The sequence below is a fragment of the Tiliqua scincoides genome, chromosome 2 (genome assembly GCF_035046505.1).
Source record: "Tiliqua scincoides isolate rTilSci1 chromosome 2, rTilSci1.hap2, whole genome shotgun sequence".
In the NCBI taxonomy this organism is placed as follows: Eukaryota; Metazoa; Chordata; class Lepidosauria; order Squamata; family Scincidae; genus Tiliqua; species Tiliqua scincoides.
This window is the reverse complement of record NC_089822.1, coordinates 219900097-219922970: the sequence shown is the minus strand read 5'-3', so window position 1 is coordinate 219922970 and position 22874 is coordinate 219900097. Positions and strand designations below refer to the sequence as shown.

At 45.4% G+C, this 22874-nt stretch overlaps 1 protein-coding gene across 1 annotated transcript in view; it reads left to right on the top strand.

Annotated features, from left to right (window-relative positions):
* The first annotated feature begins 9225 nt into the window (after nt 1-9225).
* Nucleotides 9226-22874, top strand: part of IL17RD (interleukin 17 receptor D) — a 63194-nt gene continuing 49545 nt past the window's right edge. Inside the window, exon 1 of the mRNA XM_066616954.1 lies at nt 9226-9360. Within this exon, the coding sequence (XP_066473051.1) occupies nt 9226-9360 (135 nt within the window). The remainder of the gene's footprint in view (nt 9361-22874) is intronic.

The window sequence follows — 22874 nt, the reverse complement described above, 5'->3', positions numbered from 1 at the left end:
AAAAGCTGTGTAGACAAGTAGGTGGACAAAGATGGGTACCCTCCCATCTGCTGCTGGAGGTGACTGCTTCAGTTGGCCTCATGGATGGGCCAGCCCTGACCCTATGCATGCCTATCAGAAGTAAGTCCCCTCCTGTTCAGTGGGGCTTACTCTCAGGAAAGAGGTGTATATACTCACATGAATATGTTTGGAACTGAAAGTTGTTTGTCTGCTTTTCTGAGTGTGAAGGACAGAAGCTTGGGTGACTGTCCCGACATGCCTTCTTTGGGTTATGATCCTATGCCTACTTGCTCAGAAGCCCCAAACAGCTTGTACACTGGCACAGAAAACAGCATGTGAATCCTACTGTCACAGGCATGAGCAGGGCGTTTCCGTCCCTCAGAAGGGCAAACCCTTAGAGGGAAGCCCCCACCCCTTTCGACTGGCAAGTCCTGTTGGGATACAGGAGATCTGCTAAAGAATGGTTGTCAGCATGAGAGGAGGGACTAGTGCAGCTTTTCTCATGAAGAAACCCCCCCCCCCGATTGCGTTGACCTTGTGGTTGTAAATCCCACATGGATGGAAACTCATAGATGTGACTCCGTTTTATTCTGTGATGGCATAACTGCACATCCGGTAGGGGTCTTAAATGAGTGAATTTTCCTCCATACCGAAAATTTCCCTGCACGCAGAAAACTAAGTGGCAGGTTAGAGAGAAGGCCAGGCTAAATAGATCCCTCACTGGTGCTGCCTCTAGTCTGAAGTGGTACAGTCCAGAAAAAGATTTACCTTCTCATCTGCTTTTGCGGGAACCATTCCTCAGTGATGATGTGAATCTGGGTTCCTCAATTCAAATCCAATATTCCAACAATCCTTCCCACTTTCCCCGTTGAGAAAATAGCTTGCACAAGCTATTTCAGCATCTCTTTCACACCTGCAAAAGTGAATTAGGTTCAGCACAGTTTAATTTCTCTGTGTAACGTCCCCCCTCTTGTGGCCTTGTTTGGATTTGCAATCTGCAATTTTCTCTCATAAACTAAACTAAAATTAAAACCTTGATGCCAGCAAGTTTGACATGACCCACTTGACAAGGATAGGCGGCTAGCATTGTAACATCAATGACAATCTAAAAACACACTTATTAGGGAGAAAGTCCCACTGAACAGAGTGGGACTAACTTATAAGAAAACATGCATAGTGTTGTGCTGTTAATTTCTCTACCAATATTGCTGTCTGCTCTGGCTCATGGTGACACTCCATGGTTTCAGGCAGAAATCTTTCTCTGCACTGCTATCCGACATCCTTTTAAAGAGATGCCGGGGATTAAATAGGAGAATCTTATGCATGCAAAGCATGTACTCACTAAACTATGGGCTTTGAAAACCTAAAACGGGCTGACCTTCTCATGGGATCAGGGTTGCAAAGACCCTCGACTGCAACCACATGTTCTTAAGTTGGCTTTCATGCAACCCACTGGTTCAGCCAAGGGTATTTTGCCCAATGCTAACTCAAAACCGCAGCTGCCCTGGTTTAAAACATGGGCCTGGAAATATAATACTGTAGAAAGGGATTTTAAATAAACAGTAGTAACATTTGTTTGATGTATAGTAAAGTAGTAGACCAATAATTAATCATCATTAAAGGGAACGATATGCTTGTTTCTAATGTCTCAGGGACAACAAATAAGGAAAACTATTTGATAAAGGAAATGCAGAACAGGAGACTGAAATTCCTGAGAGGAAATAGTTGGAGGAGGATGAGAGGAGGCAAATGGACAAAAGGAAGATACTTTTAAGGAAAAAAAAAAAGGATGAAAAGGGATACTATCTGTTCAAAAGTGTCCTAACGGCTGAAACTAAGTAACCAAATTGTTTTTTTCTCATTTTTATTGCACAAAACCATTCTTCTTTGAGTGACTGAACAGTTTACATGGGTCTCTCAGGGAGTTTCCTATTAAGACAAGTGCCAACAAGGACGAGGCAAATTTAAAAATGAAATAACATCATGTGAGTTTCTTTTCAATGAGGCTTGTGAAGCAGAACACAGCAGAGAGTGGTTCCTTGTCCCCTGTAGTTAAAGCCAATGTTGCCAGTAACACAGTAAATAGGAGCAATTGGAGGATATGGTCCCTTAGATTTAGAATTCAGTCTCTTTCTGAGGCTTCAAATTTATATTTCAAACCTCAGAAAGAGACTTCTGAATTCTCTAGAAAAGAGAATTCTAAATCTCAGGGAACATACCCTCTAACTGTTCCTATTTAGAATATTCATGGTCCCAAGCTGCCCTTTCTCCAGCTCCTCCTCTGTTTCAAAGAGGAGAATGGAGCACAAGAGGAAGTATGGAAGATAGGAGAGTAGTGGGCTAGAGCTACGGTTTTCAAACTCTCTGGGAGTTTGAAACCCGCAGTAAGTCTTTGCGGGGGCGGGGGGAGGCAGCAGGGGCAGGGGGAAGGCAGCAACGCAATCCCCAGGATCAGGGGATCCTGATGTGATCCCCTGCTCAGGGGGCTGCAGGGACTGGGATGCACTCACAGTTCCTGCAGCAGCCATCCCTGTGTGGGGGGAGCCCTGCGCGAGCGCCTGCAGGGCGCCCCAGGTCAGGGAAAGGGAGAGTGGAGCAATCTGCTCTGCCTCCGCAAAAGCGGCAGTGGAGCGTGATTGCCCCACTCTCCCTTTCCCTGACCTGCGGAGCCCTGCAGGCGCTCGCGCAGGGCTCCCCACACACAGGGATGGCTGCTGCAAGGACTGGAGGGTGCACCCCAGTCCCTGCAGCCCTGTCAGAAGGGAAAGTGGAGCGATCGTGCTCTGCTTCCGGTTTTGCGGAGCAGGGTGCAATTGCTCCGCTTTCACTTTTCCTAACCTGGGGAGCCCTGCCAAAGGTTACGCAGGGCTCCCTGCACCCCCGGGAGGCTGCAGGAGGCTTGGGCAAGTGCACCCAAGCCCCTGCAGCCCCCCTGAGCAGAGCACTTCGCCCTGTCTCCTGGCTGCCCTGCCCCTTAAGGGGGCAGAGGCCAGGACCCACAGGCTGGTGTGTCACGACACCCCAGTTTGAATACCACTGGTAGAGTGTTCTGATGCTAGTCCATCACTCTCTTTCTCTCCTTTCCTACCCTGCCAATTCAGGGACCAGGAAGAAGAGGATTGATGGAAACTGGTGAGCAGGGGTGCTGTCCCCTGCCTATCTGCTACCTCAGATTACTACCTCAGGGCCCAATCCTGTAGAATGCACACCGGCTTACCACTGTCACAAATGTGCTGTAAGGCACACCTGTAACTGTTTGCACTATCGCAGCACCGGTGCTGGCCCAGCATGAACCTGTGATGGGTCAGAACTGGTTGGAGGCCAGCTGACCGCTGCCTGGCAGTCCGTGAGAACCACCGGGAAGCAGAGAGGTGAGTGGGGGCATGGGGGGTGTTCCGGGGCAGTGGAAGGGCAGGGAGAAGGCATGATGAGGGAGGAAGCAGATGGGAAGGGTATGAAACCGGCAGAGCTCCACTCCACTGGATCCAGAGCCCAGTGTCAGGCCTTGTGGCCTGACACAAGCTATCTTTACTCTGGCTAAATAGCTGGCACAGAGTTGAGTAGCTCCATTGTGGGCTACTTTCCTTCTCCTGAGGAATCACCGGTGGCTGCCTGGCACACTCAGGGTGCCACAGCAGCCATTTTTGGTGCTGCTGCAGCCTTTCACACTAGGCAGCTCAGGATTGGACTGTCCATTAGCCTAGTGCAGGGGTGTCCAAACCCCAACCCGGGGGCCACTTGTAGCCCTTGCAGACTCCCACTCCAATTGCTTGCTGTTTCATGTGTGTGATGCAGCAGCGGCAGCGAAGGAAAGGCTGGCCTTGCTGTGTGCAAGGCCTTTTATAGGCCTTGAGCTATTGCAAGACCTTCATTCATTTGTATAAATTCAATCTCTAATATATTCATTTATGTAAATTTATTAAAATTTGAAATGTAAATTAATTCTTTTTTTCCCTGGCCCCCAACACAGTGACAGAGAGATGATGTAACCCTCCTGCCAAAAAGTTTGGACACCCCTGGCCTAGTGGAAAGGCTAACGCTGCATGAGCTGCAGATATAAACAGGATAACCTGCATGAACAAGAACAAATCTACGTCTGAGATGTGACAGAACAGAGATAAACTATTGGAAGTTGGAAACCTTTGATGAACTATTGCAAATCACAGAAAGATATTGAACTATCAGTAAGGTTGGGGCTATAATTCTATACACACTTGTCAAAGTGTAAATCCCATTGAACTCAGTGGAACTTTGACTTAGACATATATGGAATTGTGCTGAAGAATAATAATATATTTCTAATAATACAAATATATTTTCTAGCATATCCTTAACTTGCTGCCTGATTCTATTTGAGCCTAGTACCACTGGCTGTTGCAAAAACTGACACACTGGACCATGTGGCTACTCCTACAAGTGGGGAGCAGCCAGCTCCACACACCAGAGACTTCTGGATGCTTGCTGGCCAGGTAAGTACACATAGGGATGGGAAGGAGGTGGAAGAGGGGTGGAACCAAGTGGGAGGTGGACAGAATGAGGCAGCAATGTGAGTGGGGAGGAGGGTGGATCAGGGCCTGGAAGGGGTATGTACAGTGGCAATGGCACCCACAAAATCCAAATCCCCTTCCCAGGCTTGATCTGCCTTCATGGGTCTACATGGACTTGCGCCAGTGATATTGCTGGTGTACGTCCAAGTAGACGCAGCGGCTTACCCCAGGGAACAAATGTTCCCTTGCCCTGAAGAGGCCTCCAGTGGCCAAAACCCCCCCCCATTGGTTGCAGTGGGGGCCACATTGGCACCACTGCATAGCCATGCGGGGAGTTAAGATGGATTGGGCTAGTAGACCACCATCTTGGCTTTTAAATCAGTGAAGGCCCAGCTACTGCAAAAGAATACAGAAAGGCAGGTTATAATGGGAGGGGGTCCTCAAGCAGTAATCATTGACATGAGAATAGGATAATAAGTGTGGGCACAATCCTAACCTACTTTCCAGCGCCGACGTAATGACAATGAAGCTCTGAAGTAAGGGAACAAACATTCCCTTATTTTGAGGAGGGCTCCGTGAGTGCCACCCAACTGCAGGATGCAGCACCGCTATACCAGTGCTGGAAAGTTGGTTAGGATTTGGGCCTGTGTGTCTCTATTTTCATCTGTGAAATGTTGAAAGATATGAGCACTCAGGAGCAAATAACAATTGTCAAGCATTATAATTCAGTGTGACTTTTTTTTCTCTTGCAAGTACCTGCCAACCCAGAACATATTTCTATAGAAGTAGGCCCTGTCGATTGTAACAAGTTACACTGAAATAAGTGGTTTAGGATAATGTAAGGCCAAATTCTAAAAACATTTTTGTAAGTAAATCCCACTGGAATAATTAGAATTTACCTAGGGTAAATGAGATTAAGGCTGCAGCCTACACTTCCTTCATCTCAAAATCACTTTTACAGTCAAGAGCACTGGAGACTAGTATTCCCTGCAGGGAGAGATTTATGGCATTCTTTTCTGCCAGTGCCAGACGTGTGAGGTTTGGGTGTAATATACGTCTGCTAAAATCTCAAGAAGATTTTTTTTCTTTTTCTGCTGACTGATAGAATGATCTGGTGGGAAACTTTGGACCACATTGTAGAAGTGCTGCTGCTATTTTCTAGATGCTGCCCATTTCCTTAGGGGAACTGTTATGCTCTGCATGTCTCCTCCATCTGGGAGCAGCTGCTGAAGAAGCAGAGAAGGTTTTTAGCTTGAAGGAAAGAGGAGAATGGCAACTAAAACCATCTGCAGAACTCATTACACTGATAGCCATGACTTTTGAATGCACTCCAAGTCAAAGGTACTCATTTTTATTCAACAACAAGAGGCTATTGTAAAGAAAATGAAACTGGATTTGAACCCCCAACTGCATCAATATCTTTTATCACTAATTTGAGGCATTTCAGAGATGGTGTTTAATCTTGCTGTTTGATTTTCCTTACTTCAAAGCAATTAACTGAAGGAGAAAAAAGCTAAAATACAAATGAATGTGTAGTACAGGTTACAACGTTATGCAATAATTTCCAAGAGCCAGGATGGGTAGCTATAACAAAACTATGGAAGTATATATTGCATTGTAATAGTCATCTGGACTCTAAATTTACTGTTCTTGAATGAGAAGCTGGCCTAGGGTCAAAGGTTCAGCCTCCCAGACTCTCAGGTTGTTTGTTCCTGGAATGTATATTGAAACCAGTTCTCACCTATTTATTGTCTTGCCTCTAAACCACAATTTGTGCCTTCCTGCCCATCTGGGTGGCAACACTGACTCTCTTAATGAGGCTCTTAAAAACCAGAATTGGACTCATTTCAGACTGCAGTCTTGTGCAAACTTAATTGAGAATAAGCTTCAGGTCCAGTAAAAGGTACTTCTGAATAAAATGAATGGAATTTGGTCTTGCACAGTGCATATTAATTAATTGTTAAGGAGGAAACCATACAGATTTTTTTTTTTCATGACATAGAGAATGTTGGACTTTTTTAGCTGTAAGATACTGAGAAATGATGCAGAAAAAAAATGGTAGAAAAATATTTCTCCCCCCCCCCACATGAGACTGTGATGCCCCTTAAGTTAAAAGAACTTGATAAGAAGAGTTCTGTGTAACTCAGGGCTGCAGTTCTATACTTTCCTGAGAGTAAACCTCACTGAACACAATAGGACTTACTTCCAAATAAACATGTATGGACTAGCACTAACTGGGAAAGGCCATGCTGCACAGCCTGCCTCCAAGCGGGCCGCTCAGAGGCCAGGGTTTTCCACTTGTTGAGGTCCACTCCTAAGGCCTTCAGATCCCTCTTGCAGATGTCCTTGTATCGCAGCTGTGGTCTACCTGTAGGGCGCTTTCCTTGCATGAGTTCTCCATAGAGGAGATCCTTTGGGATCCGGCCATCATCCATTCTCATGACATGACCAAGCCAACACAGGCGTCTCTGTTTCAGCAGTGCATACATGCTAGGGATTCCAGCACATTCCAGGACTGTGTTGTTTGGAACTTTGTCCTGCCAGGTGATGCCGAGAATGCGTCGGAGGCAGCGCATGTGGAAAGCGTTCAGTTTCCTCTCCTGTTGTGAGCGAAGAGTCCATGACTCGCTGCAGTACAGAAGTGTACTCAGGACGCAAGCTCTGTAGACCTGGATCTTGGTATATTCCGTCAGCTTCTTGTTGGACCAGAAAGGCAGTGGCATAATTGCTATGATTGCGCTACTGTTGGAGACAAAAGGGGGGGTCCTCCTCGGGGGTATGGGTAACCTGCCCCCGAGGCTCCCCAAACTACCAAAATGCTTGAAAATAGTAAAAACAGCCACTTCCAGTTTTGGCTGCAAAACTGGAAGTGGCCTTTTTTTTTTTTTTTTTTTTTTTACTGTTTTCAGTAATTTGGAGGCTTGGGAAGCCCTGCAGAGGGGTCCATCACTCACCCCCATATCCCCCACGAGGCGGGTACTGCCTTAGGTAAGTTTAAAAAAAACAACCTTTCGCCCTCTGCAGTGGTGCAATCATAGCAATTGTGTCACTGCCTTTGCCCCTCCCCCATAGAACTTACATTGGTTCCTAAACTCCCAGAGAGTTTGGGAACTACTGGCCCATGGGTTTCCTCTGACCCACACCAGCTATTTTGCTGTTATAAATCTGGGGAGAAAAAGGAAGTGGGGCTGGTTGGAAAATTGGGGATAAGATCTGACCTGTATTTTTGCCACCAAGTTCCACCCCTTCCTGCCCACTCCCTGTCCCTGCCTATCCCCTGCCCTCCCCCTGTATGCCCCAAACCTCTCAGAAAAGCCCATGAACCACTCCCTCTTCCACCTTACCTGGGCCTGCAGAGCATCCTGGCAAATCTAGCATGTGCATGCAGCCACAGGCCATTCCTACCTGCAGCTCCATTGTATGCAACAGCAGCACAACATTTGAGCTGCTGAGGGCCATTTACAACAGCAGACTGATGAATCCATGGTCATAAATGGCCCACAATATTGGGTGTTAAGTTTTTAGCGGAATGTTACGGATTTCTACCAATTGATACATAAACTTTGTTATGAGAAGTTTGTTATGAGTTATGAGAAGAACTTACTTTGCTTATTAAACACCATGTAGGTAAATCCAAGGATTCTTCAGCTTTAAGTATTTCCACCCCATCTATAGTGACACTATAGTATAGTGACCACTCTTACTTGTGAGCATTAAGAAGTCATTTTTTTTTCTTATTTTAGTTTGATTCTGTTTCATGGGTAGAGATTTTTCAAACAGCACTCTATAACAATTATCCCAAATCCAGCAGTGTGTTCCAGCTACAGAAAGTCTGATGTATGAATCGCAGTCCTCACTTGGAATATCTTCCCCATTAATTTCAACAGGGAAAAGAGACTGAATGGACTCCCTCTTCCACTGATATGAATGGAGACACCCACATGGTAGAGATTGCCCATATCTGGATTGGGAAAATATATGCTTCAAAATGTGCTTTGTGGTTTTGTTTTAAAGGCGGTTTTATTGGATGTAAACTTCTTGCACTTTGGAAAACCAGTATATAAGTATTTAAATACATGCATGCCTTGCGCCTCTGTCTATAGCCATATTCTTTCACTGTTGTGTTGCTGTGAGGATTTTGGTAGAAGAGAAGAAAATTCAGTCCAAATCTATTTTATTTTTAGATGCGCATAGATGGAATTGAACTGTAAATGCGGAGGAGAAGAGAGAGGGCACACATGCCGCACTCTTGCTTGCTGATCAGTGTGAGTGCTTGTGCTCCGGGCGCGTAAACAGCACAGGGGTGAGGCTGTGCGGGGTTCTCAGGAAGCTGGACTAGATGGACCTATGGCCTGATCCAGTGGGGCTGTTCTTATGTTCTTATCCTCGCCTCCCGTTTCTTGCAACTTTCTTTTTGGGAGACTGTTGGTGGTTTCTCCCTTTGCCTGCGATGCGAGGGCTGAAGCAGGAAAGACTCGCCGGGTGGACTGCATCTGCAAATAGCTAGAAGGGAGGGGGGAGGGTAAGTGGCCTCTGCACCTAGACCCAGGATAGTGGTTGCAGGACCCCCCTGCATAGCCCTGGCAAGGTAGGGGAGGAGGGAGGAGAGCTGCGCCTGGACAGATGCCTGTGGGTGGCGCATGCGCTCAGCCTGCCCTCCCCTCCTGGGCTCCTGCAAGCTGAAGTTGCCTCTGGAGCGGGGACTGCGGAGTGCGGCGCTGCAGCTGCGAGGCGGACGATGGCACCCTGGCTCCAGCTCTGCTCCTTCTTCTTCTCCCTCACTGCCTGCTTCGACGGGCAGCGGCTGGCCGTGTCTGCGGGAGGGACCAGCGGCAGCAGGAAAGGGCCGGTGGGGGAAGTTTGCGCCTGGAAGGTCAGTCAGTCGCTCCGGAGGGAGCTTTTGTGTTCTGCTGCGCGGCGGGCAGGCAGGTTGAGCGGCTCGCTCTTTCTCCGGGCAGGAGGCTGGTGCCAAGAGCGCCCAGGCACCGCCTGTTGCCCGGGGCGGCGAGCTCGGGGCACTCACAGGCGAGGTGCCTCGCTCTGCCCTGCAGGGCCAGGTGGTGCAGCCCGGGCAGGTCAGTCCCGCGCACACGCGCTGCTGCACCGGGCAGTGGGAGTGGAGAGGTGGCATTGGTGGGGGTGCAGGGCTCGGCTGCATTTTCGTGCCCAAGGAAGTCAGAGGAGGAGGGAGGGAGGGAGGGTGAGGGGAGAAGCCCGCAAGTGTGAAGTCACTCCACGGGTCTTTTATCCTGGCCCCCCTTCCTCTCCCTCCCCTCCTTCCTTCACTAGACCTGCCCTGGGAGAGGGGATAAAAGGCGATCGCTGGGGCTTTGTGATTGTAATGACTGGAGGCTGGCTGGGCTGCAGGCGTGGGCACTAGACCGGAGGGAAGGAGAGGGAGCGCGCCTCTGGGGGGGGTGTGCTTGCAAGGTGATAATAAAAGAGTGTTTTAGGGCCTTACCTTTTGTCCCTCTTGCCAGCTTCCTCGTGTTTGTTTCTCCCCATCACTTTTCCTTGACGGATTTAGTTCCGTTTTAAAAGGGCTGCATCTTCCCTGGCATTTGTTTCTCCCCCCTGCCTCCCTCCCACCACTCCACGTTCAGCCTTCTTTCAGATTCCAGAGGAAGTTTGGTGGAAGGGCATGAGTGACTTTCATTGCCTCCCCTTTTTTGTGAGACTGTCACAGAGATTTCCTTGGGTTCAGATCATAATACCCAGGAGTGAAAAATTACAGCAGCAACAGGGGGAGAAAAAGAAAAAGTTGCAGGGAGTCCCTGTGTGCTTCCAGGAATGGACAACAGCCTACCAAAAAATACTTAAAAAAAAAAAAAAAAAGTACAAAAGAAGCCAAACTTTTGTAAAGAACTTAACTCTATGCTGCTGGGTGTAATTGCATTCAGGATTTTGTTAAGGGATATAGGTCTTGGAGGGTTCAGCTGCTGCTTCTGTTGACAACTTGCACATAACAAAAGTGGTTTTTTTAAAGGTTGGGCTTACACCAGGTCTGTAGGTCAATAAAAGCTATTCTGCTTAATTCAGTTTTGCTGTGATTGTAATGGCTGTTCAATGCTGCAATGGGGACTTAGAAATGAATTACAGTTTTTGATGAATGCTAGAATACAGTCTCTTTAGTATAGAGACAAAAAAAGGCCTCCCTTTAAAAATATGAGTTATACTGTGAAGAGAGCACATTTTGCACTTTTACAACAAATTTAAGCTTGTAAGGAGCTAAAGCGTTGGGTACTTTGTCTTTCCCATATGCTACTCACATCTCAGAATATTTTTTTCTCAATTTTTGTTTAATTTGCTGATCTTGCCTGCAGTTTTTCTCTTTGGGTGAAGAAGTTTAGTTGACAACACAGAGGGAGATTTTCCCAAGTACTGACTGCAGGATGGGCTCCACTGTCTTGTTTGTGTAGTATTTATCTTGGGCTGCATGTAAGTTTTGAATAGACTTGACATACTATTAAATGACTGATGGCCCCTGTAACACATTGTCTGCTCTGGGGCAAGGCTGCCTTTGAAGTGCTACCCTGTAGGAAGTAAAAAGACTATTTGCTCTATTAAAATTCCTTGGTATTTCCTCTGTTTAACCACAGGCCACTTCCCCTCTGCCACTCTAAACACTGCAGGGACACTGACTGATTGAAAAGGCACAAGCCTTGAAGTAATTGCATCCTATTCAGACAGATATCCTTAGTATAGCTTATTTATAATGAGGATCATATAGGGGAAGGATGGGTACAAATCTTCCTTTTTTATATGATGTAAAGATTAAAAATAAAAGCAAGGCTCATGGACTGTAATATTTCATTGGCAGGTTGCTCGAGATTCCTAAGTATGTTTATTCAGAAGTAAGTTCTCCTGAGTGGTCTGGGAAATCTTGCAGCTGGTAAAATTTATATATATATATATATATATATATATATATATATATATATATATATATATATATATAAATTTGCAGGCAAATCATGGAATGACAAACAGTATTCCAATGTGTTCGCATTTCAATACATTAAGAGACATAAAAGTCTTCTGATATGTCATGATAAATTTGATGTTATAAAATGTGTGACTTAATGTAATGTCTTTCTGGATTTTTTTTTAACACAATCACAATATTAAAAGTCCTACTGAGTTCAGTGGGGTTATGCTCTAGTCTAGTACATGTGTCTATGTATGCTTATGGAGTAAACACCCTTTAATTAAGTGGGACTTACTTCTGAGTAAATAAGCTTTGGTTTGTGCAGTGTTATATGTTGGCTAATTAAAACTGCAGACCGACATTTTAAAACTCTCTTTAATAAAGACCAGCTGCATTTTCAGTCTAAAAATGATGGGGCAGCACTTTGATGTGAACTTGCCCGTTTTATCCATCTTAAAAGGTGGAGTTTGCCAACGAGTGTGGCATTTTACGAGGGTACAATAAAAATGGCAGAAGTGTAAGGCGTCATTGGTGAGTGTTAAAACTAAAAATGTTCTTTGGGATTTAAATGTGAAAATAATTGTCTTTGCAAATGTTAAGCATAAAGGTAAATTAGTATATTTCAGCTGGGAAAATCTAAAATAAATTGTTGTGTGCCGAAACAGATTAAGCTGATTATGTCAGTTTCAAGTATTTTTTTTTCTGGCAGGAATCAGGACTTCTCCATAAAGTTTGGAAGAACTACCATCACTTTTTAGACAAAATTTGACCACCTGTAACCTTGAAAGTCTCTGTCACATTAATTCTTATATTCATGATTTTTAATATCATGATTTAACTGTGTGCAAATAATAGAACATATGCTCAGCACTGCCAGTGCTGCTGATAGTACTGGTCATCTCCTGGGTTGGGAGGACAAGTTTGGTGTCCCACTATGGTCCTCAAGACAGGTGATCAGAGTGGACAGCACTGATCTAATGAACATAGAGAGAAGGGACCCTACAAGTGCCATAGTTGTTCAGTCTTGCACCCTAGGTTCACTCTTCACCCCACGTGTTCACTCTTCGGTGTTGCTCATGGTTCTGTGGATTATACCATAGGATGAAATTTAATGTTGGCAGAGTAATACCTTTTTCCCCTGGTTACCTCTTCCTTGTTGCACTATCATACAACCATTTAAACCCATTTCTGCCCCACCCACAGGTGTACACATTTGATTCCTGTGCATATATGCAACGTTAGGCAGAAATGGCTTAATGCAGGGGTGCTCAAACTTTCAACTTTAGGGATGCTGGACCTTTAACAAGTGTATAGATGAGAGAATTTCAGCAGGTGCAGCTTGTCATCTGTGGGATGACAAGTTGCACCTGCTGCAATTCTCTCTTCTATACACTTGTTAAAGGTCCAGCATCCCTAAAGTTGAAAGTTTGAGCACCCCTGGCTTAATGCACAGTATAATCTGATTACTCAGAAGTAACTTCCAATATGTTCACATGGGCTTACTCTCAGGTAAGTTTGCATCTTGAGCCTGCTTTTCCTGTTGTGATCTGGACACATATTATTATTATTAACAGTATTTATATACCGCTTTTCAACTAAAAGTTCACAAAGCGGCTAACAGAGAAAAATCAAATAACTAAATGGCTCCCTGTCCCAAAAGGGCTCACAATCTAAAAAGATGCAAATGAATACCAGCAGACAGCCACTAGAACAGACAGTACTGGGATGAGGTGGGCCAGTTACTCTCTCCCTGCTAAAAAAAGGAGCACCCTCTTGAAAAAGTGCCTCTTACCCAATTAGCAGGGGTTATATAGATTTGAAAAGCTGTCCTCTGTTTGCAGAATGTACAGTGTGTCAAGTCATCTTAAGTGCAAAAATAATCGGCTTTCCATTGTAATTGTTCTTATGGAGGGGTGAGCATTAAGATAGTTCTGTTGTTTTTAAACTCCAGGATGTTACTGGACATCCTCATGGTGCCTCCCACCCCTGATGCTCCTATTGGATGCTACCAGTGACTGGCACTAAGGATTGAGTGGTCAGCATGGTCAGGTTGGACCCCTGATTGGTGTGAATCCTTGGCTAGTGTTCAGCCTGGCTGATGCCTGATGATACCACTGACTAGGGCCACTCCTGGCAAGCCTCTGCAGTAGAAGCCAGAGATGTTAGTTACTACATGGAGAAGGAGTAGTGGAGTGTAGTCAAAGCAGGTGGGCTGTTGGGATGCTATTTGGACAGCACCTTCCCATTTAAACTTTCTTCTTTAAGAACCTAAGAAGAGCCCCACTGGATCAGGCCAAGGGCCCATCTAGTCCAGCTTCCTGTATCTCACAGTGGCCCACCAGATGCCTCAGGGAGCACACAAAACAACAAGATACCTGCATCCTGTAGCCGCTGTAACAAACATTGCCCTTGGGGTAGGGAAGGACCCACCTAACAATTCACCACTGGAGGTACCCACCACTAATTACCATGCCAGACACTTAGTAGAGTCCACTACTATTTACCATGTCAGGCACTTAAGAACCCTGGCTGCCACCATTGCTGCCTCCTAGTGAAGCCTAAGCTCCTGGAGAGAGACGGATGGCCTCTGTGTGCATTTCAAAGGACATCAAGGCTGTTTTTAAATCACCAGAGGAAAGAAACTTTGCTTTTTAAATTGATTTGCTATAGTGCGGTTTTTGCTATCCACATGAGTTATTGGAATGGAACCCTCGTGAATAATGAGACTCAGCCTGTACATAGTACAGAGTACTGTTAAAGTACAGAGCTGTAACATTTCCCCAGATGCAGTCACATGTATTAGCAGTCACATATATTAGCAGATACAGGGCACAATTCTAACCCCTTATGTCAGTGCTTTCCAGCACTGGCATAGCGGTGCCAATGGGACATGTGCTGCATCCAGCAGTTGGGGGGCACGCACGGTGGCCTCCTCAAAGTAAGGGAATGTTTGTTCCCTTACCTCAGAGCTGCATTGCCCTTAGTGCTCGAAAGCACTGACTTAAGGGGTTAGGATTGAACCCTCAGTCACATATATTAGCATCAAGTCTAATATATTAAAGATAAAATATTGAAATGAATGGGGACCCACCTGAATTTGGCCCGTGACCCACCCAGTGCGTCCTGAACTCACAGTTTGAGAAATACAGTTTTAGTGCATTGTAACACAGATAAGTATTTGTGGTTCCTTTCCCACTCCAATCATATGCCAAACTAGAGTTAAAAGAAACCATGGTTATCTAACCATTGTTTTATAGTTTGGCTAGTTCTAACTCCAGTTACATATAAACCTGGGGAACTGTAGTTTGTTAAGTAACAGCAATATGACAAAACAGAATTATACAGAACTATATCTTGTATTGCCATCATTGGCAATGTGGTTGGTGGGGTCATAAGAGAGGGCCTTTTTTGCTGTGACACCTAGGCTTTGGAACTGCCTATGCCAGAAAATCAGATTAGTCTCTTCCCTTACAGCTTTTATATACCTGACTGAGAGCCCAATCCTGAGCTCCTGGGGTGTACGGCTGCGGCTGCATTGAAAACAGCTGCCATCTCATCCTGCACACCCAAGGCAGTCGTGGGCGGCACCACGGGAGAAGGGGTCTTTCGTCCCCTACCCCGGGTAAGGGGAGTAGCCCCACAATGGAGTTGGCCCATAAAAGCCTTCGTGTCAGGCAGCAAGCCTGACGCGGAGGTTCAGGATCCAGTGAAGCATCGCTCCACCGGTCCCACCTTCCTCCCTGCTCCCTCCCCCGCCACGCCTCCCCCCGCCTCCCAGTCATGCCTCCTCCCTGCCCTTTTCCCGCTATCCGCCCCCCTCTCCCCTCCCTGGAACGCCTCCTCCCCACCTCGCCCCACAGCCCCACTTTCCTCTCCGCTGCTCAGCAGTCTGTGCAGCTGTGAAGTGGCGGAGGCCAGATGCCTGCCCAGCGTTGACCCTGCGCCAGCCAGCGCTGCTCTAGCATGGGCGTTTGCCCAGCTTTAGGGCTCGCAAACGTGCCTTATGGCACGTTTGCATCGGTATGTGCCAGCAGTAAACCAGCGCGTGGAGCTCAGGATTGGGTCCTAAAACATTACCATCCTGGTGAGCTAATGGTTAGGCTGGTTTATGAAAAATGCCTTGAAGCATGAGTTATTTGTTATTACTTGCCTTCTATTTAAGATTTATTTTTACTGGCTGTATTGTATTTCGTTACTGTATTGTATTTTGACTTGTGTCAAGAAAAAAACCCAGAAGTGCCTCTCTAGGACTTCCGGTGGCCTTTCCGAGGCCCATAGAGTCTGCATGCGGCCTCCACGGGCCTCAGAACAGCTCTGAACATGACTGGAGGAAGGCCTGGAGTCCAAATTTTGGGTGACTTGGTTCCATGCGATATTTGGTATTTGCATGGGCTCCAGGAATGGAACCCTCGCGAATAACGAGGCTCCACCTGTATTTATATAAATGTCTCTTTGTGCCTAGTATACACTATTTCTAGTGTAAATATTGTGATGTATACGCTCATGTATAGACTGTCTTCTCTAATTGTAGTTTATTGAACAATTGTTTCAGATTTTACAGTAGAAGTCACAGCTGATTACAAGTTCTTGCAATGCAAAAGGCATTGTTAAATGGTCTGACAAGTACAAGACTATTATGAAAGGTTCTGAAGGACCACGTGGCTTTTAATTATCGATGCATAGTTTTTGTTCAAAGTTATATGTAAGCATTGTTGGAACACTGCTATAATGGGCAAATGTTTTAATGCCTTTTCCCAGGAGTGTGAAAGTATTTTCAGTAGTTTGCCATGAATGGATTCCGTGATAAAGCAAAACATGGTAGAGCATTTTATCTTAGCAGGCAGCCTTTGGTTTAATTTCTAACCCTCCTCTGTCTCTGCTGGGAGGGACTAGATATTTCTGATCTTACTTCTGACCATATTCAGATCCAGCCAAGCACTCAGTGACTTCCCTGACTTTTTTTTGTATGCGGCTGTGGGAAAATTCCTGGTTGGCTGACTATGAATTAATGAAAATCCTTAGAATGCTTCACTAATGATAGCTCCTGCAGCTTTAAAAAAAATGCTTTTGCCTTTTTTAATTTGAAGGAGGTCATGGAGGTTTACAGAAACTAAGAAAAGGTAACATCTGGTTGTGCTCTGCTGATGGCTGCTTTTGTGCGAAGAAAAAAGTTATGGTGTTTCCTCAGCATCAAAAGCTTTCAAGGTGATCCTTGTAAGAATTCCTTGTAAAATGCCCTTCACTCAAGCTGTGAGTTCTAATTAATAGTACTCTCTATTCTGAAATGCAGGATCTTACTGTTAACCTTCAGATTTGTGATACTTTAATCCCAAAGGATTACCAACTGTACTTGTTTGATAATTTATATAGTAGACAGTTAAATAAAAAGTTTTATTTTGAGATGTCCTTAAAATTACAAATAACCAATATGGTAATTCACTTATAAAAGTCCAAGTTGTTATCAGGCTCATTTAAACAATTCTGGAATGGGTAGTAATGACCACTGTGTAAAGTAAGCCTGACATACTGTACCAACTGTCTCTTCTCTTGTGTCCCATTATGATCTCTGAGGGCATCCTCTAGGTGTCGGGATCAGTAAGCAATTGTCTAAAAAGGTGTTTTTAGTGGCTGCCTTCCAATAGAAGTCCCTCTTGCCACAGACGTGCCAGCGTTCAAGACTGTGTACTTCTGAGAAATTTTGTAAGACACACCTGTTTGGGCTAGCCTTTGGGGCTCAAGGTAAAATGGAAAGATTTCAACAGAACTCAATGAAATCTTACGGTTTGCCAATTTTTGCTTTGTTAACTGCCCCAAAGTAATAAGATGGATTGGGTTGGGGTAGTCGATAAAAACGAAGCTTTATGTAATACAACATTGTGGCATTGAAGCCTTGCCACGAAGAGTATGGAAGGAAAAAGACTGAGGAAGGACCCATTGATTTCTAGTGATAGGACTAGGACTTGGCAGGGCAGTAAAATCTCACCCGTCTGAGATGTGCTTTGCCACACACGGCCTTGTACTGTGCTGAAGGCGAAGCCTGCTGGGAGTGGAAACTGCCAGTCTTTGCATAAGTAGGCCAGTTGCAGCCCTTGGGGATTACAGGGAAGATTACAGGGAAGAGTCCTGAGATAAAGCAGAAGATGGGATGCAGGTGAGCAGCCTACTGCTTGCCTCATTCTTTGCTTCCTTGACTGACCAGCCAGCCAGCCCCAAGATTCTAGGAAGCAGTTCTGTTGGCAGTGGAGGCAGCTGCCTTCTTCCTTCAGCTCCAAGAACATGTGAATTGGACTCTTCCAATTCACTTGCGTGAAAACCCAGCTCATGTGATATGACTCTGTGATTCTGCTGGTCAGCTTGTACGTTCTTTGGAAAGTGGGCTGAAGGGGAACATTCCCTACCTGCTTCTCTCATACATGAGGGCCACCAGCACCACCAGCACTATATTAATTGTGACAGAAATGGACAAGAAGTTATGTGTGTTAGAATGGAGGAGAGACAGCCTATGGGGATGGATTCAGGTATTTTCTGATTGAAGGTAGCATTGTGTGCTTAGGAATTTCCAAGCCAACATGTTGCAATTTCTGCAAGTGGTCTCTTGTCTTCTCATCTAGTAGTTTGTGTGCCTGGGATGGCTGCTCCAAAGTAAGGACAAAAAAAGGAATAAACACACTATTTATTCTATACAGACTGTATGTTGTATTCAGCATTGGTTCTGGCAGAAGCAACTCCTCCCTCCGATAAAGTACACACACCCTCCATTATCCCCTTTGTCTTTTGTGCTGTCATTCCCAGAGCAGCAAGGAAATTGCAGATGAACGTTACAGGGTTGCTTCAGTAGAGAAAGTAAGTTCAGCATCTAAGGTTCCTGCAGTAGAGCGCTGGCGACCTAAGACATCTTTATAGACATTACCCATCGGCTGAGCAGGCATGTTAAGAACATGCCTTGCTGGATCAGGCCATAGGCCCATCTAGTCCAGCTTCCTCACAGCAGCCCACCAAATGCCCCAGGAAGCACACCAGATAACAAGAGACCTGCATCCTGGTGCCCTCTCTTGCATCTGGCATTCTGACATAGCCCATTTTTAAAATCAGGAGGTTGCACATGCACATCATGGCTTGTAGCCCACGATGAATTTTTCCTCCAGAAATTTGTCCAATCCCCAAGCAGGGAAGTTGAGTGGGCAGAAGCAAGCACACACAGGTAGTGCTAATTCCAACTAGTACACCTTCTGTCCAGCACCTTCCATTCCTAAACTGGCCAGGTTCTCATACTTGTTCTCATGCACAGTCTCTAGACTTAGGCCTGATGTGCATGTGATGCCAAGCAACACAAAGAACTTAATCATGCAGAGTTCCACAACTGAGTGTTGTATGGAGCAACTTCCTGGATCGCAAATATCTGGCATACCAAACCTGCATGAACAAGTGAGGCAATCCAGTTTAGAGTGATTGCTGAGTGCATAGGGTTGTGCACAAGCTGAATTTTCTGCATCCTGACACCAAAATTTTATTAGGCCTATGTTTAGATAAACCAGTTTTAGGGCCCAATCTTATGGGTCGTGGTTCCAGTGCCGTTGGCCTGGGCTGTCGCAAAAAGTGCTGTAAGGCACTTTTGTGCCAGCAAAACCGATGCGTCACTGGTGCTGAGCCCAGCACCAGTTGGCGCTGGGCCTCAGAGCTTGAAGATCACCGCTGAGAGCTCCCGGTTGTAAGAATGGCTGCCAGCTGGCACCAGGGCTTTTGAGATGGGGGGGAGAGGGTGGGAAGGGACAGAACTGGATGGGGAGGGCCGGGGATGGGAGGAGCAGGCCTGGGAGGGGGCAAACACAGGGGCAGGCTCTGTCACCGGATCCTGACCTCCCTCCTGGACCGGTTAACCCAAAAGGAGCCTCCTTGATTCTGCACTTGCTCAATAGCAGATGCAGATCCAAGTAGACCCATTGGGGCCACCTGGGTCTTACACAGGGTAAGGGAATGTTTGTTCCCTTACCCTGAGGTGGCCTGGCGCTGCTTCCCTGCCCCATAAGATACAGCAGTCACAATTATGGCACCTCAGTAGCCCTGGGTGCTAGGGAAGCATAGGATTGGGTGTCAGACCCCTAGAGGCATTTTGTGGTACATCTGAGTTTTATATCCACCAAACAGTTTTATTTGGCCCTCTGCAGCCATTCCAAATTTTAATCTAAGTATGGGGATAAAATTGTCCCATGTAACATTCATGGGGAAAGGGAAGGGTTTTGTAAGAAATGGTGTTATCTGTTTTGGATCTTTGGTGTAAGGAAAATATACACATCTGTGTGCTTGAGTGCTCCATAATGAGAAGGTCCTTGCCTGCTTAACGGAACCAACTTTTATATGGAGCTAGAACTTTCATGAAGGCATCAGTTTATGTGGCAAATAAATTCTGATATTCAGGTTTTGTTATCTGTCAGTTTATTCCCATTAAAAAAAAATTACAATACTATACTATACTGACTATAATATTGTGGCCTCTTCTGTGTCTGTCTTGTTCTCATCATTTCTTCCTATTAGCATGAATTCATCTTTCAAACATGAATAACAAAACCTCAGGAGTTGTCTGCTCACATGTAGAAAATGCTACATAATTCCATGCACCACACTGTTCTGCAGTTTCAAAATACTCATGTCCACATGAACACTGTGTGCTCATTCATGTGCTCAAAGTCATGTGGTCTTTAAGTGTTGAAATGCTGTTGCTTGGAGTTCAGAGGTGAAGACATTCTGAGAGAGGGTAGAACCTACCATTTCTCATGCTAAGCTGCAGGGAAAGCAGTGCAGCCCAAAGGTAAAGGAACAAACATTTCCTTACCTTGAGGAGGCCTCTGTGGCTGCTCCCCCATTGCAGGATGCACACATGTCCCATGTGGACATGTCCCAACTGGAAAGTTGAATAGAATTGGGTCCTAAATCTGTTGTCCTGTACCTGAGAGTAGGAGTCCAATCCTGAGCTTGACAGCACTGGCGCTATGCTTGTACCGCCAATGTTGGGTGTCACAAACATGTCATAAGGCAAGCCTGTGACACCTTCCACCGAGGCAGTTCTGGTACTGGCCAAGCACCAGTCAGTGCTGATCCCAGCACCAGCCACATGTGACCCAGAGTAAGGGAAGAGCTCTGGGCAGTGGTAAGGTTTGTCAGGGTGGGGCATTATGGGGTGGGGAAAGGGCAGGGCAGGGGAGGGGGACAAAGTGAGGCAGGATGGGGGGGGGTGGAACTGGTGGAACGCCAGATCCAGAACTCCATGTCGGGCCTTCTGGCCTGACATGGAGTCTCTCCAGTCTGCACCAGAAAAATGGCTGGCAGAGACTTGAGACGTCTCATTGCAGTACTTGGGGCTTTCCCCAGGGGAAAGGGACAAAAGTCCTCTTCCCTCAAGGAGACCACTGGCAGTTGTCGTAGTGCTGCAGGATGCAGCGATAGCCACTTTGGTGCCGCTGCACATGGCTGTGGCTCCGCCTTTTAGGATTGGGCCCTCAGTCCCATTAAAGTCAGTGAGACTGCTGAGTAGACATACTTAGGATTGTACTGTAAGAAACATTACTGCGTTGCTGCCTGTAGATCGCAATACACAATAACATTACAGTGTTATGTGCCTGCTAAATTTGACTACCTTTTACTGATGTTGTATTGTATAGTTTTCCCCAAGATCTTAGCAAACAGTGGTATTTATTCCTATGGTGTGTCATCCTACCATGAAATCATGAACCTGTCTGGCATGAGCTGAGGTTTTGAAAAGCTTTCAATAGGCCTGTTTCACCAGTCTTTAAAATAAAATCTTCTAAATCTCCAATATTTCGCACAGACTTGGCACAAAGATGCTCAAATTATGAACTTTTACCTTTGCAGAGTACTTAGTTGTTGCGTGCAAGATATAGGGAAGCATTTAGGTGCGTATTAAATGCAACCATGCTTAGAGTGGCATGCAACAAATAGTGCATTCTGATGACTCAAATGTTATTTTGGCTGAGAGCAAAGAGGAATGCGTCCAATGGGAATTTAGCTGTGCTCCAGTCTCACTTTGCAAGGGACATTTCAACGGGATCCTGCTAAAGTTGCAAGAAGATCCATAGGGCTTTCGACAATGACAAATAAGGCCCTTCATTTTCCATCACATCTCAAAGGTAGTATTTCCATCAGCACAAGTATCCTGTGACAGACACGTCAGTACCTGGTATGCTACTGATGTGGAGTTAAGGGGCCCTTCAAATTACGAACATGTCCATTTTGTTTATATGTCATCAGTACTTCCCTTTTTTTCGAAACCATTCCAGAACACCTTTTAGCCATCAAGAAATGTGGGTATGTCTTGTGAATCAGGGAATTGTTACAATTGCAAACCTCTTTACTGGTAATAAACTTGGATCAATATAGTATAAACTTCATTATGGGTTAGCGATGCAGAGTGAAATTTAGCTACAACCTAAGCTTAAGCAAGTGCAGTCCTTGGATTTATGTTTAGGAAGTGATATTCTGTAATTGCATGCCTGTAATTACATTTATACTTTATCTCTTGACCAAAATAAAAGTGTAAATCACAAAAAAGGGGTTAAAGTGTCAGTAAACTCTCTCCCTTAACAGGTAACAAGCTTTCACTGTGTGCTGTTCCAGAACAACAGTGGAGACAAAAAAAAAAAAAACCCTCCCATCTTTTATTCATAAGTTCAGCATAATGCCAGAGGGTACAGCTTCAACATCTCCAAATAGTTGCATGGCTAAGATTAATTCAGTAATCCTACCATTGACTTCTTCAGCAAGGACCACTAGCTGTGAAATGTCATGCAGAGGTTTTTAAAGGGAACATTCAGTTTGCTAAAGAATGAGCTGCGAAGACAGGACTTTTTCCTTTATGACTCTTTAGTGGTAAATTCAGGAATCAAAGCCACAAGCTGAATGAGAGGCTAAAACTCCCATATTATCCAACAGTTTTAATAGTTATGCGTTCATTCCAGCATAGTTACATTGGACGGGTGTGTGTTCATTGTTTTCTAATTGCTGCTTGAACATTGCTGTATTTCGTAATAGCTATAATTTTTAGGTAAATACCATTTGCTGTTTATTTGCTGTTCTGTGTGGCTATTCCTTGCTAACCTTTTTTTAGGGTTGCACGCTGGAAGAATGTCTCTCTTTGTATTTTGTTTCAGAAACACTGGGTGTAATCCACATACAGTGAAGTCAGTTGTGGATTTTCCATGAATTGTTGATAGATCTTCAATTTGCAGCCTTGGACATTTTTCCTTTCACTGTTTGCCTCCTGAATAGTGTGTGTGGTTTTCAGACAAGGCAGCAAGAGCACCTTTCTTTCAGGCATCACAGAGTGGGTGGTGGGTGCTGCCAACACGGGTCAGGCTGTGCCAAAAGCTGTAACCCCACAAACTCAGTTTTTTAAACACAAACAACATAGGGACATGCTTGTGTACTTCTCCGAATGGTGTCGGAGG